At 29.3% G+C, this 19,787-nt stretch overlaps 1 protein-coding gene across 5 annotated transcripts; it reads right to left on the bottom strand.

Moving 5' to 3' along the window:
- LOC107422789 (KH domain-containing protein HEN4) lies at positions 1–8,264 on the bottom strand. Of its 5 annotated transcripts, none has more exons than XR_007241467.2 (10): positions 8,089–8,264; positions 6,116–6,835; positions 4,554–5,003; positions 4,155–4,409; positions 3,571–3,909; positions 3,220–3,299; positions 3,029–3,140; positions 2,341–2,497; positions 1,453–1,602; positions 1–283 (listed from the first exon to the last, which is right to left on the bottom strand). XR_007241467.2 is itself a non-coding variant. In XM_048475565.2 (9 exons), exons 2-8 carry the CDS (start codon positions 6,815–6,817, stop codon positions 2,354–2,356), a joined length of 2,082 nt encoding a protein of 693 aa, XP_048331522.2. In that variant the 5' UTR covers positions 6,818–6,835; positions 8,089–8,264; the 3' UTR covers positions 1–283; positions 2,341–2,353. The 5 variants fall into 5 exon arrangements, 3 of the variants coding, with proteins under 3 accessions (XP_048331522.2, XP_048331519.2, XP_048331520.2); XR_009638983.1 differs by having other exon boundaries at positions 1–316; XM_048475565.2 differs by lacking the exon at positions 1,453–1,602.
- Between the last annotated feature and the right edge of the window lie 11,523 nt (positions 8,265–19,787).

Genomic DNA, 19,787 nt, shown 5'->3' on the forward strand with positions numbered 1-19,787 from the left:
TTCAAACCAAAATCACATTAGATCTAAATTAATAATAAGAGATACACAAAAGAAAAAGCATTCCATACACACAAAAGAAAAAGCATTCCATACACCTAAATATACCAAAACTTGAATTATATAACAGGTCCAACTTGGCTGTATCCTACATATCTCCATAATTAAGACAATATACATCGATATGAAAAGAATGCTGCTTCCCTCTTTCAAGCTCATCTTATTGATCAGCAAAGAAACTACTGGTTGGATTTCGGCATGGTGGTTTCCCAATATGCAGTCATATCTATCATCATTAAAATATTGACGGCAGTTGAATCTTCACAAATCGGTAAAGAATTCATCGTAGTACAATATTATATAGACATACAACATAAGCTATCCAAAAGTTGCATTTTTAAGATAGTTACCACAAAACTACGTTCTAAATCATAAATTTGCCACGAAATATGGGAACAATACTAATGAACATTTTGGAATTACGTGTCAGCCTCTACACAGAAAGGTATTCCATTCAACTTATAGTATGAATTCATGAATTATTACCAGAAAAAAAGAATGAATTCATGAATAAAAAGTTAGATTTTCATAAAAATGTTCATATAACAAATAAATAAATAGACAATGATTAATAAACGCCAAGCAATCTACAAGCAACAAGTGAAGCCATAAGCAACTGGATTCTATTGTTGAGAATACCTGGCTATGCAAGAGCTTAAAATAAACCCATCGATCATGGAAAAGAGCATCTAATTTTTTGGGACAATTAGTTTAATCTCACTTTAACTTACACAAAGCAAACTATAAACTACATTAATGGGTCGTCTTTGATGGCTTTAAGCTTCTTAATGGGAACACAAATTCCATGATAACAAATACTGAATATAAATATTATACATAAGAAACATGGATGGTGACTAAACCAAGTGCTTTTGTTTACCCCACTTGACACGTAACTTTCTAAATAATAAGAATTGCTACTAATGTAAACTATCAAAAAGGAACAAGATAGTCTTTATAATGTCCTTTTAAGGGTCATAAAGTCAGTAATATGAAAATTAAAGAATTTATCATACAATACGGCAAAAAAAGGTCAAATAGCAATTTATGCAATCAAGTATTTACATGAAAGTTTAATAATAATTAACACTTTCATTATCTGCGGAAGTACCTTTTATTTAGTTCACTAAACAATTATCTTCATGCTGCATTATCGCATGTTTCAATCCATTGCAAATGAATACATACCAATAATTTGGATGCTAAATATCAAAATTGCTTTAACTATGACAAAACCATAAGCATGAACTATAATTTGAAAAATTTATCTGCACTTGCGAGTCCAACCAGTAATAATTATACAGTTGACCATATTTGGAGCCCTCAAATTCACGTCCAGTTCTAGAACTCTCAGACATTCAAATTAAAATTTGATATCAATGAGGGATAACTCACTAGGAAATTGACAGGGGTGCAAGAGAGAAAGAGTCTGCTTTTCTTCCTCCTCTTCCTTTCTCTTTCACTCTCATTTCTTCCTCCCATTGTGAGTCTCGCCAATTGCTGTTTTTAACTCCTTACATTTGTATCAGATTTTAATTTGAAAACCTTCATTGAAAGTTTCTAAAGTCAATGGCTAATCATCAAATTGGGAATGAAAAATGGATCCAAATATATAGTTAATACTCAACCCCAATTTGGTTTGTTTATTATACCTGAATTGGTATTTGAGACTAAAAGTCTCATAAAAAATATATGCACTTGATATGTCTTGTGGAAAATAACAAGTTTACAAGATAAAGCAGTAAGGATGCTTTAGGAATATCTAAAAGTCATAATTAATCTGCATGATTCAAGACGCAAAACAATTTGTATGGAAAATATCAATGAAACAAAGTAAATAGCACAAAAACAGAGAAAAAGATGCAAAGCCAAGTTATCTAAGACAGTAAGAAAGTTAAACAGGCACATGGACAGAGACCAGAGATGTGTACACACACACACACACACACACACATACATATGAAGCAACCTTCCTTTTTAACTTCGGTGGGCAACAAAACCAAAGCTTGATAACTTCAATATATCAAAGGAGAAGGACATGATTCACACGTACAGAGAAATTCAATTGCACTTTAATATCTGTTTCTGATAATCTTCGTAAAAGATAAATGACACTCAAGGAACAGCAAAACTACTATCATACTCTCTAACCTTAACCTTCTCAATCTTCAGCTGTAGAGCTGAAGTTTGCACAAAAATTAAGCGCATATTTTCCTTCTTGATGCTAGGAACAACTCTAAAGAAACTTTTATTTTCTAGTATAAGTAGCTAAACAGATATTACCTGAATAAAAGAATCAAGTGGACTCAGCCTCGCTAATCACAAATGCTTGAATTAGACTTTGCGCAGCATGGGTTTGTTCGGGAGTTCCAGATATTATGATAACAGTTTCTGCTGCTCCGGGCTTAGGCTCAGTGATGGTAATTTTTGCATCTGAAATCTGAAAGGATGATGGCATGTAAGATTTGGTAAAACTATTGATCAACACTTGTAATAATTAGGACAATTGTTGTTAATCTCAGAAAAATAGATGCATGCCACGTTTACGCTTCCCAAAAAACTAAAAAATTTAAGCTTAAATGTCCAAAAAGGTGAATGAGGCTGTGGCATTCTCTTTTTTCATTTTTTTTCCCTCTTTCTCTGGCAGATAGAAAGAACAACAGAGCAACAAGCAAAAATTAAAACCTATGAGCTGCATCTACATACAGAAAAAGAAAAAACTGAGTTTTGAAAATCTAGCTGAACTATATAATAGTGAACGCCAAAAAATGAGATTAAAAAGATTATTAACTTGACTAAGGACAGAAGATAACTGGGGAAGCACACAACTTCCAAATTCAATGAGACCCCAATTTCAATAGAGTTGTAACTTCCCTGTTTGTAGTCAGTAATTTATATATCTGTCTCACCTTATATAATGTCATAGTTTTTCAAATCTAAACCACAAATTAACAAATCAAAGGATTTATACCTCACGAATTTGTTTTAAACATTCACCATCTTCTCCATATATTACAGGAACAATGGAACGAGGAACAACAACTTCAACAGTGGTGCTGGTAATAATAGCTGGTTGGTTTCCTCTATACAGGCAAATAAAACAATAACATGTGAGATCCGAAACAGGAACAGGACAATAAATTTAATTAAAACTGCACTCACCCTCCAAAGCCTGCAATCCTTCTTTGAGGGTTTCCACCATACTCTTGCAATCCCATTGGACCACCACCTTCAAGAAGCCCCTATGGACCAAAATAGAAGAAATGGTAGTAAATTAGCAACTAACTTATGTCACTAACAAGTTTGTAGATAAATTAATGGATACTTTGCTTTTCCTATAAGAGATTCCAAGGAATTTTACACTCGAATAGTCAAGAGATGATATCTCCAGGTGCATAGCATGTGCCGATGAACATCTCACTAATACACAGTAGTCATAAACTGTTTGGACATTTGAAGAAACAACTTGTAAACCAGAACTTAGCAAAAGGTACAAAGATAATGGCCATATACCTGAGGACCCCAAGGTTTCCTTTCAGAAAGATGTCTGGGACCACCAAATCTATGCATATTGTGCATAAAAGGGGCACGTTCATCACGGGGATGAAAACCACCATGTGGAGGCAGACCACCAACACCATCGAACTTATGAAATGGTGGACCATAATTTGGATACATTCCTGGAGGTGAGAGTTCCCTCCTTCCTAGATATGACGGGAATGGAGGTTGATCCAGAAAGGCAGGATTCGGAGGGTAATTAATAGAAGGAAACATATCACGGAAAAAATGATGCCTCAACCTACTGGTGATCTGCAACAGAGCATCTTGAACAGCTTCGAATTCTCCATTTATCTGAGGAAGAAAAAAGTCATTTACCAAAAAGCACAGCGAGCAGATGCAAATATACACATGCCAACTAACTCATTCACGGTAAAGAGCAAGCATAACATATAAATTATACAGAACCAGAAACAAATTGCATAACATATAAATTATATGGAACCAGAAACAAAGTTAAAATTTTGAATAAATTGTTGCCCAAATTATATGCTCAGCATGTTAAAAAAGAAAGTCAGTCATGCATAGATGATACATACCAGAACTACTTCTTCATCTTCTGAAGCACATTTTGGAATTTGATCCTTTCCCAATATACGGATATGTGCCCGAGATAACTTCCTCATCTCAGCTATGATGGAACCTCCCTTGCCAAGGAGACAACCAATCTGATTGGATGAAACCAGAAGCCTTGCCATCACAGTCTGATCTTTGTTATCAGGTAGAGCCCTCATTATTCTATTCTGCACGCGAAGAACAGCATCTTGTACAGCTGATATCCTTTCATCTGGGTGCTGCAAGAATTTATTTCAAAGTCAGCACTATAAAGAGGACTTTCCCGGTACCATAACTGAGATAAAGAAGTGAAATGTATGCATCCATTATTTTTCAGTAAACAACTCTTCTTATCTGAGAAAAATCAAGGAGTCAAACCATACCGCAGGACCAGAAACAATAATAACACGGTCCTCTGAATCAGGCACACCTTCCGTAACTTTAATCTCACATCCTGTGTCCATCTGAAGTGTCTTTATTATTTGACCTCCCTTTCCAATTACCCCTCCCACTCTTTCATCATGGCACAACAAACGAAAGGTGAGAATATCTTGAGAAGGCTTCATTCGACCAGGGAAACCACCATCATGAAATTTAGGGATGAGCGGGGGACCAGCAGAATGATAATCAGCAACATCATGGGGCCCATCAGCATATGGTGCTCCTTGAGAAATAAAGGAACGGTTGGGTGGTGGGCCTTCTAGCCGACCATATGATTGATTCGATGATCCTGTAGGAATGGTAGAAGAATCTTGATCACGAGGGGAATTCTCCAAAAGCTGCTGAGAAACAGATTGAAGAGCTTTCCTAACTGCATCAACTTCCCCTGTAATCTGTAGAAAATTTACGAAATATTTAATCCTTACATAACTATATGCTTTACAATTGAAAGCAAAACATGCAACAAAAGAACCTTGAAAACATGCCACTTGTTACAATGATCCATGACAGCATCCAGAACCATTATGCAAGAACTAGGCACCAGAAAACCAAAGAACTTGTGGTTGCCAAAACCAACACTATGTAACAGAGATGGCATGTTCAATACAAGATATAGCTGCTAACCCCGTTATCAAAAGTAGCCACATTGAAAAAGAAATAAGAATACTGAAGAGAAACTAGCACAGAAAGAGAGGCATATCATGCATGGAAAAGACCAGAAACACTAAGGTCAAAGAGAATTTAGTAAAACAGCGCACTCGCCAATCATGTGATAAGTCTGCCAGCCCTAACAATGGTCCTAAGGAAGACATGTAAAACAGCTTGTTGTGCCAAAATAAAAAAGAACATATAATGAAAGAGGACTTTAGGCACTATCACTGGTTAGGTGTACATGTGTACTCTGAAGCATGAGAGACAGAAAGAGAAAGAGAAACTGCAAATTTTTCTTCCTCCATTTCTTTGTTAAAGAATTCAAAATTTATATAAATGCAAATTATTTTTTGATAGGATCAATGGATTCCTTGCAAGTTTTTAAATAAGTTAATAAAATTGCTGATTTTTTTAGTTCTATTTTAATTTTGCTTGCTGGAGTTAATTTTAAAAGCAGGGTTATAGTATTGCTTAAGCTACAGAGCGATAAAATACAAATAGCATGTGCAATCAACATGCAACAATCCAACTAATGTTCTTTTCTCCATTGGAAAACACTATCACTGTACTAACCAGGGGAAAAAGGAAATAAGGAAGGAAAATTTGTATGAAAGGTCTATGCTAGACTACCAGAACAAATTTTCATCACTTACGCATTATAACAGCTCCATCAACCTCAGGAAAAGGCCCAATTGCAACAATATAATATAAAGTTTAGTCAACATTTTACTAAACCAACTAAATACAATTCACACCAATCACCAAGTATGTTTACAAAAACATAATAACTGGTCAGCAATGCCCAGGTGAACTTAACAGTTAACACAAAATGTAATCCAAAGACCATAATTACCTGAACTAATTCATCAGAAGCTGATGCACATGGAGGGAGTTTGTCCCTGGGAAGAATTCGAATTTGTGCCCCGCTTTCAGATGACATCTGTTTGATCACACTGCCACCCTTTCCCAAAAGGCATCCCACTTGAGTTGAAAGCACCAGCAACCTCAAAATACAACTTAAAGACTTGTTACCTTCTTCATCACCTCCATCTGTATCTGGTTCTCCTTCAACCATTCTGTCAAAAGTAAGCAGCAAAGCCTTCTGTGCTGGTGGAGCTTCATATTCTGATTTTAAATGTTCCACAGGTAAAGATCCCATATCTTCACTGTTCCTTTGTTCCTTTGGCTCGTCATGCTTTTCATCCACATTTGCCTCTTCACTACCATCCTTACTCTGCTCAGCATTGATATCATTCCCTCTTTCAGAACTTGTTATGACAATAACTCTCTCTTCACAACCAGAGACAATTTCCTCCACTTTGACTTTTGCACCAGTTTCTTGCCGAATTTCTGATATGATAGAGCCAGCTTTTCCAATGACACTACCAATTTTGGAAGCGGGGCATAGCACACGAAAAACAGCACCATTAGGTGAGAGTTTCAAAGGTTGATTGTGTGAATATGAGCCTGTTGACTTTTGCCACTTCCCTTTCCCGTTTGGCTCTGTCAGAGTTCGTTCATGTGGCCTCTTGGAAGGCGTCAATGAAGCAGACATGTCCAAAAATGAGGAAATCTGTTTTATTGCATCTTGCAAAAAAAAGAAAAATAAATAAGAAAACATAGAATGCCAACGTGGAAAACAAACACGATCAGCCAGCCCAAGTATTAAGAAAAATCATTACGTAAACATAACTTATATGATTCAGCTGCTTTTGAATGTTATATATCACATTATCACTAGTGTTCTTAGGTCATGTTTGGTGCACCATTGTAGCACACTACTCAGGATTGTACTAATTCAGTAGAATAAACAAATGCATTAGTATGTTCAACACTACATAACTTCAACCAAACAAAAACTTCGGTTATGGCCCGATTAGATATAAACAAGTCAGGATAGACTAATTTGACTAAATAATTATTTACACACATGATAGTGGAAGCCAGGTTATCGACAATTCTACAATAGGTGGCCGCTGGAAAACCTGACTTAGAGAATCACTTCCAGTTTTTGAAGTTTCCCTCAGAGAAACACCTATTTATGCATAACCCGCATTTGCTTGGTCTCGAGACCAGCTTCTTCATCTATAACAGAATTTTTCTTATGCTTAAACAAAATGGCTATAGGAAAGGCCAAGTAATCTAAAATTCGAGGCCAAACAAGACTAACTAAAACAAAAACCATAAAACGAAGAAACAAAAGACCATGAAACACCAAATCTTTTTGACTTTCATAATTAGTGACTCCCAAAATACACCATAAACCCGAGCTGCGTCTTGCCTCTATTATAAATATTCGACTTCGGTGAGCTCGAAATTTCACTTCTTTTTTTTTTTTTTGTTGTTGTTGTTGTATATATCAGGGTAAGTTAGAATGTTATTTTGGAAAACCGATTTAAAAAAAAAAAAAAAAAAAAGCAGTAATGGAAACCTACACTATATATAACTGCAGAAAATTCATACCAATAAATGAAAATAAAAATAAAAAGCCTGCATTTTCTATTTGGTTATGGGGTAACCAAACAAATTCCAAACCTCCCAATTTTCTTACAGCAATGACGCACTATAAAACAGTAAAATCTACACATATATTCGCCCCCGTTGCAAAAACTTGATTTTTCAGTGAGGCAAGCTCACAATTCGATCAAAGGAAAAAAAAGGGCAAAAAACAACCATTAAATTCATAAATTCGATTTCTCCTTTCCTATAGCTTTCTCAGCAATCAAACAAACTGCCAAAGCTATAACATTTTTCCATCACCAAAATATATACTCCATATATATACATATATATATATATATAGTGAGTGAACAACAAAGGACTCACGGATTCAAAGGGCTAGGAAGAAGTACAGAAGGAAGAGAATTCCAGTAGTTTCAAGCGTGCATTTGAGAGTGGTAAAGAACAGTCGCTGATTGAGTCCCGCTTCGCTGAATTGGAGAAAACCAGGAGGACCCCAATTTGTTAACCTAACGCTTGTACTTGATACTCCTTTCACTTAAATTTTATTTTTGATTTCTAATTTCTAATTTGTGGAGTATGCTGTGGGCTGGACCGGGTCTTTAGTTACCAGTCATGGATTTAGTATACTGGTCGACCCATTATATATGATGATTTAGGTGGGTATTTTGGCCCATGGAATTCTATCAATTCAAAAAAATTAAAAGGTTTTTAAATAATAAGATTATGGAGTGACCAGATTGTTTATCTCACTCATATATATATATATATTATTTATCAAAATTTATATACCAAATTATCTAAATCTTTTATGTAGTTTTATGTTGTTGTGTTAAGTTATCGTTTAAGTTATATTTATTTATCAACCATTAATACAATGTTAGATTTTTTAGATATCATTCAATAGTATATTAGTTTTTTATTTATTTTTTTTAGTGTGTGTATAATTTGCTAACTTCAAATGAGAAGATGTTTGAAGAATAAAGTTGAAATGCTGATTGTAAATCAAAAGTGATTCTTAGAGTGCAATTGTTTTGCTGGTTTCTTGCTCATAACAAATTACTTACTAATGAAGCTAGATGGAGAAGAGGGCTTTCTCATAATCCTAAATATTGCAGTGTTCATGGTGCTAGGATGGAGAGTTCTCTTCATGCTTTGAGAGATTGTAAGATTTCCTTTCTGTGGGCTCAATTGAGAGTTAATTCCAGGAATCCTAACTTATTCTGTATGGTCTTTAGGATTGGTTGAAGAAGAATTGGAAAGGTAAGTCCTTTATCTGGTTTGTTGGTAGTAGTTCTTATTTGGACTGGAATGTTATTTTTTAAGTTGCTTGTGGGTTGCTTTGGAAACAGCGTGTGATTTGGTATTTAATGTTGATTGTAGGATGCCTGGTAATCCTACTGATGTTATTCCAAGTTATTTTGCTAATATGATTGTAATATGACTAGGAATCTAGGTGGTGTTGTTAAAGACCATATTTTGGTGGGTTGGGAGAGGCCTAAAGATGGCTGGGTTAAGCGGACTACTGATGGAAGTTTCAAGAAAAGCTCTGGGTTTGCTGAAAGTGGTGTTGTTTTAAGAGATAGTAATGGTAGCAAGTTGGGTGCTTTTGTACAAATTTGGAAAGGGCATTGTATTTTGGATGAACTACAGGAGCTCTTTCATGGTTAAAAGTTAGCTTGGAGTGCTAGTTTTAAAAAGGTCATGCTCCTGGTGGAATTAGACTCCAAAATTGTTGCAGGCTGGATTACTGATGGTATCTGGAATCTACATCCTTGTTATGGATTGGTGATGGTCTGCAAGGAGCTGATCGAGAAGGAGTGGGAAGTGCAGGTTGTTCATATCTTCTGGGAAGTCAACAAAGGTACAAATTCCCTTGCCAATTTTAACCATTCATGTTTGGTAGGTGTTCATTTCTTTGATATTCTTCATAAGGAGGTTATTATTGTCTTGGCAGCTGACTGTGTTGGGGTCTTTTTCCCTCGTTGTATTTTTATTTTTCTGTTGTTGTTTGGGGCGTTTAATCCCCGGTTCTTATCAACAAATAATTAGACATTTCAAATAATAGGTATGTTCAACGGTTCAAAACACACCTATTTTGATAATAATCAATCTAATCTAATTATTAATGGATTTAATAATTTATAATCTAATTCAAACCAATTTTAATATCAAATCCACTTCGATAATATTAGTTTGGATTAAATTGGATGGTCGATCCAGAATTGGATTTGGACTTAAATTTGTAACCATTAGATTTTAGAATTTTAAATATTAGATAGTTAAAATTTTGAATTATGAACTTTTTTTACTTGTGTAAAATAACTAAATTTTTAATCAAATTTCTTAACAATTTAAAAAAAAAATGAATATATTTATTTTAAGAATAAAATAAATAAAACAAAATGAGTTAAAGTAATATATCAATAACAACTAATTTTTTTAACTAAATAATGCAAATCAATATAAACATTAAATAAAACAAAACCAACAATAATTTTCTATTTATTTTTGAAATATATATTTTTAATTTGTTTGATTTAGATCAATTTTATGTGTTTTGTCTTTTAAAACCAATTCAAATCAAACAGACTATCTTTTAGATTTTTTAAATTGATCCAATTTAATTATTATAAAATAATCAGTTGTTAGTTGAATTGGTCAGTTTGATTGGTTAATCAGTTGTTTTATATGCCTATATCGAATAACTATAAACTTGAAGAAAATAAAATAAAAAAGCAACACAGTTTAAAATTGTGTTCAACTTGATATTTTCAATCTCTTAATTTTGTAGGTAATTGAGACACCTAATAAAAAGTAATTAACGCTAAATAATACTTAAAAACATTTAAGATAAATAATCACATGCAATTATGTTAAAAAAGAAAAACAAAAACAAAAACCTAAAATTAAAAACCAACACATAACCAAAAGGATCTTCAAAATAACATCTTAATTAAATTTACAATTAATTAAGTAAATCTTATTTTTTTTTAAAGAAACATTAAATGTTTAACTTTTTTTCTTCTAAGATTGAAAAAATCTTCATTTTTGCTCGAATCATATATATATATATATATATATTCTTTGTTTGCTCAATCATCTAATTTTCTGGGATTATTGCCTAAAAAATGTAATTTTCAGGAATGAAGTTAACAGATTTTGCATTACACATTGTTAGAAAGTAAAGTAACTCAACTTCTAGAAAGCTTTTAATGAATTTTTTAACATTTTAAAATTACCCTTGTTATTACTTGTAGTATGAAATGAAAATATTTATTATGTTAAAAAAGAAAAAGCAAAACAAAAACCTAAAATTAAAAACCAACACATAACCAATGGCATGTTAGTTTCTAAAACCTAGTGAACAGATTTAGTGATTAGAATAGTATGTTATCAAAAGGATCTTCAAAATACCATCTTAATGAAATTTACAATTGATTAAGTAAATCTTTTTTTTTTTTCCAAGAAACATTAAATGTTTAACTTTTTACTTCTTAGATTAAAGAAATCTTCATTTTTGCTCGAACTATATATATATATATATATATTCTTTGTTTGTTCAATCATCTAATTTTCTGGAATTATTACCCAAAAATTGTAATTTTTAAGAATGAAGTTAACAGAATTTGCATTACACATTGTAAAATAATGTGAGAAAGTAAAGTAACTCAACCTCTAAAAAGCTTTTAATGAATTTTTTAACATTTTAAAATTACCCTTGTTATTACTTGTAGTCTGATATGAAAATATTTATTATCTTTCATGGAATTTCATTTTACTTTCATTCATTAATCATTCAAATAACAATTACTAACAAATACTTTCCTTTTCTTTTTTCATTAGAATTTTCTTTTGTTTTTTTTTTTTCTTTTACCTTTCCTGCCTTTAATCCAAACATAAGGTTAAAAATTTAAAAAAAATGATAAATTTTAATGAATTTAAAATAAATTCAAAAGTAAAATTGTAAAAAAATATATTAATATGAAATATAAAATTCATTTAAAAAATTTTATTAAATGTTTACAAATTTTATATAAATTTTTTTATGATAATTATAAAATTCTTTAAAATTTATTTTTCTTTAAATCAATTTACTTTAAATTGAGTACACCAACTTATATTACTAAGGCCACATTTGACATGATTATTAATATATTATTTTGGCTTTTAAGACTCAAAATGAGTTTCTAAAAGTGTGTCGTGGTATCTTAACTGTAATGATTTAGAAACTTATATAAATATAACATGATTTAAAAACTTTATTTTTTGTGACTAAACTAATTTGAAACATTGTAATAAAATTTAAAATATGCATTTTGTTATAAAGAATTTAGAAATAGTTCTTAAATCATTTGTTTAAAATTGTTAAAGGAAAAAAATTGATGGTAACAATAATAATGAGAATCAAAGACCAAATTATTCTTCTAATTTTATATTTAAAATAAAAATATATAAAAAAAAAATTTACATTTTTCTTTTCCAAAAAAACAGATGTTGCTATTAATGTACTATATACAACCCTAACTTTTTTGCAGTGCTATAGCGCTGTCACCATTTACAAACATGAATAAAATCCCACCTTTTTTAAAAGAAAAAAGAATAAATTCCTACCATAAGTTGATCATGATGGAATGCCAGAAGCATTGCAGCACATCAATGGATGGTCCTCACAATAATGTTGCATCAGAATTACTGACAAGCACAATGCAGAAAGAAACAAAACATTAGGCATTAAAAAGTTTCAAAGCAATCAAATGATGATTCATTGGATGATTGAGTTGACTTGAGGTCTTTCAACCAAATGATCACTACATATGAACAGTATTGTGCACTAACATCAAATCTAAGGACCCATCACTCTATTACCATTAAAGCATTTTTCCATGCTTTCATTTCCTCCCACAAAAGTTGGAAAATTGTCTCATGCTCACTTTTTTGGGTCACTCACATGTTTTTGTAGTGGAGAAACTTCCCAAAAGAAAAAAACAAAAAAAATGGTGAGAAAATCTTTTTTAAGTTCTGCTGGTTGTTGCTGTATATTATATTAGCTTACACAAAATGAATTTTCAACCAAAGGGAGATTGATAATGTATATTTTAGAAATTAAAGAAGTCAAATTATACTAAAACCAACTCGCAAAAAATTAGGTCAACCATGTTAACCCTAAATTTAATATTGTCATTTCAACTGTTTATAAGTCTTTAAACCTTTTTTTTACACCTCCTTTTTCAGTGTGATGGGTTCTTGGTGTTTTTGAATCAACTTTTGAAAGTTTGGTTAGTGTGATGTTGTATTTTGCTATTTTCTTCATTAAGACATCATCTGTAAAAATCTTAATTAAGTTTCAATTATGTTATTAATTTTCCACTGTGCCATATGATTTATTCAAGTTCTTTTGAATCTTTGAGAATCATTCTATACTTAATTATAATGAGCAAATTAGAAAATTGTCTTCTTTTATTTTCCATTTTTACACATTTACATCTGTGCGTTTCAAAATCGTAGATTACCATTTAATTTCTTTTCATTTCAACCAAACAATGTAACAACAATTAATTAATCCTATGAAAATTTTTGTCAATTTTTTTTTTTAATTTAGTAAAAGGGTTTTGTTCAATATTTTTTGTTAGAAAATATGGTAAGTTTAATAAATTTATTAAAAATATCCATATTCAACAAGAAATTAACATAATTTCCCTTATTGAATATAGAATTTGTAACAAATTTAACCGTTTAATTAATATTTAAACGGTTAAGTAAGGTTAACAAGTCTATAAGCATTTATACCCAAAAAAAAATTTTAAAAAAATTCTGCTTTCATCCAATTTTTTTATTCATGGCGCCAAAATATCATAATCATGTATCAATTTTATATTATGTATATTATTATAATTCCTAATAAAATCAGATAAACATTTTTAATTAATAAGTTATTAATTGATTTGGAGTGGTTAACATGGCTCCAAACTTCACAAGTTTATCCACTCATCTATGTTCCTATCAGTTGCCTAATCCACTTTATCCAAAGAAAACCATTACCTCATCAGCCTCAATTTTATATGCATGCATTTGCCTTTAATGATGATTTTTTTTTTTTTTTGCCTTTTTCCTCCAAGACATAATACAATATGGGGAACATAAGAGAAACGGAAAAGAAAAAGAAGAAAATGGGCTACTTTACAATCACCTCCACTTCGCAGACACCAATTATTAGATAGTAATAATTTATTTGATAGCATGATAAAGAGCTAATGGCTATACATATATAGAGTCTTTTATCAAAAAAATGGCTATATATATAGAGTCTATATTTTATCGGTTAGTTGCATTGTAATATATTATTTAAATTTAAATTTAAAATCTTAAATAAGATATGATCTTTTAACACTTCCTACATAAAAATCGACCATTTAATAAAGTAAGAATTCATTAATTACAGAATTCTTCCATATATACATATAGTGTTAAAAAAAAAAAAAGAGATTCACTAAGGATTAGTATAAATTAAAATGAGGAATTGTATAAATTAAAAGGTGAATCTTTTCAAAGTTTGATGAAAATACATCTAAATCTCTAATTTTTGAAAATCATTACTTAGCTCTCTAAAGTTTATATGATTATCGGTTACCTTCTCTAAAATTGGTTTTTGATTATATTGAATTAAAATATTTTATTTGCCCTTCTTTATGGGAAAAAAAAAAAAGAGAAAATTTTATTTTATCATTTTTGTGTTTAACAACATTATTTAAAAAACACAATTCAAATTAAATTATACTAAACCCCCTTAAACTATTAGATACTTACAAATAAACCCCTAGTCTTACAATTAGTTCCCTTAGATCATAAAAAACTTACAATCAAGGACAGCTCATAAGAAGACGAGTGTGGTAGCTCAGTTGATAAGAACAATCACACCTACGCTTTTTACGCTGGATTTGAGTATACCGGGGAACAATGGATGCCTGGAGGGCATGTAATCAATCAAAAAAAAAAAAAAAAAAGGACAACCCATAAGGTTTTATTAATTATTATTTGGAAATAACCATATTACCCTTATATACAAAATATTAAATATATTTTTAAATGTAGAAACTTAAATCTTATATATAAAAATATTTGTAAAATGAAATAATTAATTGTTCTAATAACAAAAATAATATTTTATACTTCATTAATATTCATTTATTTTTTAGTCTTTATACTTTTCAATTTGTACTAATTAATATTTCTCGCGCATATTAGGGTAATATAATGTTATAGACAAATATTAATAAAATTTATGTACAGTCTCAATTATATGATAATATAATTTTTCATTTAACTAAAATAAATCATGTCATACTATTTATAAATTTTAATTAAAGCATGTAAGTGATATAAATGATAATATAAAGTAAAATAATAAATACATCCAAAGCGGTATTATTGCCATACAAGTTTATTATAGGCATTTGTTTAATTACTAAATTGCCATTGAGGGTTAATATATATATATATATATATATAGATTTGGATTATTTACAATAATTTCTCCCCCAACCTTTTAAATTGCCCCCTAAACTTAGTTTTGAAGCTTTTTCCCTCTAAACTATTGCATAATGTTAAATTGACCCCTCTCTAAAAATTTTGGCTGTAATTTGACAAAAATTATTAATATTTATTTGGGCATATCTACAAATTATAAATGAATATTATTAGTCATTATTGGCATCTCTGCCATGAAACTTTTCAAAGAAAAACATGGAAAATGAGGAGATCATCGGAAAGAGACCATTCAGCCAGCGCTGGGCCAGTGTCCTCCTATTTGGGAACACCATTCACTTGTGTGTAAAACATGCATTGCTTTTTCTTTTTTTTTTTTTTGGGTAATCTTTTTTATGATGGACAATGACACAAAATATTACTTTTTATAATTTTATTAAAATAGTTACAAAAAATCACCACTATTATTTGTTGGTGTCTCAATTTGTTTAAGTTTTTCTATTAAATCTTAATGCAATTATCTTATCAAAATTATAGTTCAATGCGAAGTGGACTCTCATTTATTTAAATAGCATGTATAGTATAGAAAATTTATATTTGAGCTATAGAAAATTTTTTTTGAGTAAAAATTGACAAGAAAATAATACTAATAATAATAATAATAACAAACATGGACAATAAATTGTAGCATATGTCTTTTAAGTGTTATTTAAAAAAAAATAAATTAGTTCAAGCGTATGTGTCAATACTTTGTTAAAACTCTAATAAAATGTGCAATTTAATATTTTTACCCAAAAAAAAAAAAAAAAACCAAAAAGCAAAGGACCAATTTGATATTATGGCGTAGTTCATGATAGATATTACTTCAAATGATTAAAATAAAAGAAGCCTTTAAGTATCCCTTGTCCTGTCTTATACCTGAATTATGAGTTTATTAGTTTATTTATATAGTCATTTTCTTACCCAAATCCTGTTGATTTATTTTAATAGCCAAAATTTTAAAATATATTAGTATATTATATAAATATAGTGAAATATTAAAAGTATATAAATATCTTACTTAGGATAAAATTTTGTATGAAACAATGATATTATATTATCCGTATAGTTCAAATTATCACATACCACATCAATTTAATACTCGATAATCAATTTCAACATCACATGATGTTAAGATGAAGCTTGTAGATCTGAATTAATTTTGTTAGATTATAAGTGATATGTGGCACTACGTCACACATAAAATGGGAGTATATAATTTTATTTTTTTTATTTGGACTTTTATAAATCTGAAATACATTTTTAATTTTCGCCTTTAAAAGTAATACAAGAGCTTATAAAAGAATTTCTAATAGTTTTGCATGAGTATGGTCATGATCTAAAAATTCTTACATATATATATATGTAAAATCATTTTCCTGTCAAATCTTTATTTGCCTTTGTTATTTTAAGGACTATATTTGAAAGGATAATTACCCTTTAGCATCCTCTAAATTTAACAAACTAAGCTTATACGAGTCTATAAAATACTAATACTTTAAAAGAATAAAATAGATTCAGTAATCAAGTAATCAGTATGGATTCATATAAACCTCTAATGCAATTTTAAATATTTAGCCTTTAAAAATAATATAAAAACTAATAAAGGAAGTAATGATTTGAGAATTCCTATATATCTATATAATATATATATATATATATATATATATGTATAGTAAGATTCATGTTAGTACGATTTATGGTTTTAAGTTTTAACATCAATCTTCATTTGTTAACTTTTGTATAATATGGGTAAGTAAGGGTTCTCTTTCTTTTCCGTGCTTATTTCACCCAACTTTTCGCTTGACCAAATAGTCTAATGTTCAATTAGACTAGGATTTAAAATTAAAAATAGTAATCGAATATAATTTAATAATATATTAAAATTATATTTAAAATAAATAATTTATAAAATTTTATTAATTAATAAATATAATTTTAAATTTCATTTTTTAATACCAGTCAACTCAACTAAGGAAATTTATGTTAGTTTTGACAATAAAAATATAATTGGAGCTTGAATTATTTTATATATATATATATATATATATGCGCGTGTAATAGATCTTTTAGGAGATGGCTCTAAACTCAGAAAATCTTTAATAATTGTGTATATTATTAGAATTTTTTTGTCAGATATGAAAAATAAACAATTGTTCGAAAAAAAATCTTGTGTTAACAACTCACTCAATAGTTTTGAAAAGTTAGAACATGTGCTTTTATTGACGTTGCACAAGTTTTAAAGTTTTCTTAAGGCAATTAAAACACTGGCATTAAAGTTTCTGAACTCAATCCTATCTGGTCCTATCACCAAAAGAAAGAAAATAACAATAATAATAATTAAAAAAAACCTCCTGTCTGGTCCACTGTAAAATATACTTCTTCATTGAAAAAACCATTTCTTTTAAAATTAAATTAATTACAAGCACATGGGCAGATGATATCCCTTTTCTATTTAATTGTTAACATATGAAATATATTCATTATTTCATATAAATTTTAATATTAAATAAATCATATATTAAACACTAAATAAAACATGATACAATCAAATAATTTATCTATCATATAAGATACTCCACATACAAATGTTTAAAATCATCTATCTACCAAAAAAACAAAAAAAAAAAAAAAAAAATTCATCTTCTACGATCCTTATATGTATATGAGCAAATTCAACATCTACTTTTTTATTTCAAATTTCAAAGCTTTAGTTGTAGACTTGTAGCATTAAACCTTTTCTCTGTTTTGCCAACCTCTATTCACCCTTTAGCCCAAAGCTCGGAAAAATCTGAAAGGTCTTATTCGGTCTCTCCAACCAATCAAAGGTTAATTAACAACGGGATGTGATGTCATTTCGATGGTATTTATTGACTTCTAAATTTCAATAACCAGTCTCTTATAAATATATACTTGATAGCTTTTTTATTATAATCTCTTTTATTAACTTTTAAATCTTTTTAAAAATTGAGATTTAGACATGCATTTGAGGTTTGTATGAGTTACAATATGATTTTATTTGCTCTTTAAAATTTTAATATTTCAATGAAATCATATAAAATCTAACTACGTCTTAAAACCTAATTCATTGAAAAGATCTAGTGGTTAATAATAGAAATTCTAATAAAAAGTCCATTACGGTGTTCTGATGAAAAAGTAATAGTAAATTTCAAAGTTTAACATAAAAAAAGGCATGTAAAAGAAAATTGAAAGTGCAAAGGAAATATGTGTAACTTTTAAAAAACTAAGAATATATATGAAAAAATTAAAATTAAAAGTAGAAATTGTCAAATTTATCCAATATTATTTTTCATCATAGGGAAAAGAATACAATTAATGTTTTTTTGGTGTAAATGATGAAAATAATTTTTTTTATCATTGATATTTAAAAAAAAAAATTTTATTGAAAAGTTAATTAATATTTAATTATAAATAAAAGAATGGGTAAATAATTTTTGATTTTTTGATAGAGATTTTTTAATTTTTTTAAAACAACTTAAAGAAAAATTCTTTCTGTTTTAATCACAGGGCAAATAACTTAGGAGGTGTGTTTAATCAAGAGTTTAATGCATTTAAAATGAGTTATAGATTTTAAAGAGTTTGATGGATTGCAATGGAATTCTATAAATTTAATAAAAAATTTATAAAAATCCAACGAAATCTTTGGGACTAAGACTGTATTTCATATTGATAATTTTCTTCATAATTTTACTATTTCAAATACATTAAAATCCATCATTTTTTAAAATATTTTAAAATTAATGATATTTTGAATATCATTAGATTTCAAACGAATTTTATAAAATTCTAATTGAATACAGCTGAATTTTAATAAATTTTTATAAAATCTATTAAAATCTGTATTGAATACCATTAAATTTATATAGATTATTTTAAAATCTAAATTAAATACCTCTAAACTTTTAAGCACTTTTAAAATTTTTCAAATTCTAAATTGAATATATTTTTTTAATTTTTTGAAATTTTTTTCCATCAAAAAATACTTTTGGTGAAAAAAAGAAAAGACTGTATCATATGGACGCTTAATATAATGTTTACCAAAAGAGTTTTCACTTAGGAAAAATCATAAACGCGTATTAACGAGCATCATTTAATAGGGAAAGAAAGCACGTGATAAAAAAGATCCTACATTAAAAAAAAGAACCAAAAAAAAAAAAGAAAAAAAAGAAGGGTATTAGGGACGGGACAACGTGGGGAACTTTTCAAAAAAATAAAAAAAAAGTGTGGGACCCATTGCGTATAGTCTCAGTCGTATGTCATGAACCACCACGCGTCTTCATAATCCACCTTTTAATTAAAATAATAATAATAAATTACAAAATTCAAAAAATAAAAAATTACTTAAAAGCTCAACAGCTAGCTAAGCATCCAAAAATCCTTGCGATTTGATTCATTTTGCAGTACCATGTGTCACGGTTGGGGCATTTCATCAAACACTTGGTGAGCGTTCTCTCCATTTTGGGCCTTACAATCCATTTTGGGCCTTATAATCCACTTTAGGCCTATTTTGGGCCTTACAA

This window comes from Ziziphus jujuba, chromosome 5, assembly GCF_031755915.1.
Source record: "Ziziphus jujuba cultivar Dongzao chromosome 5, ASM3175591v1".
In the NCBI taxonomy this organism is placed as follows: Eukaryota; Viridiplantae; Streptophyta; class Magnoliopsida; order Rosales; family Rhamnaceae; genus Ziziphus; species Ziziphus jujuba.

What these genes read in the sequence shown, in the direction of transcription:
- LOC107422789 (XM_048475565.2), bottom strand. Translation starts at nt 6,817, where the DNA reads ATGTCTGCTTCATTGACGCCTTCCAAGAGGCCACATGAACGAACTCTG. An exon ending in TTATTGTTTCTGGTCCTGCG is followed by an intron (nt 4,410 to 4,553) that starts GTATGGTTTGAC and finishes AAATTCTTGCAG; the next exon opens with CACCCAGATGAAAGGATATC. An exon ending in GGAAACCTTGGGGTCCTCAG is followed by an intron (nt 3,300 to 3,570) that starts GTATATGGCCAT and finishes TTTGGTCCATAG; the next exon opens with GGGCTTCTTGAAGGTGGTGG.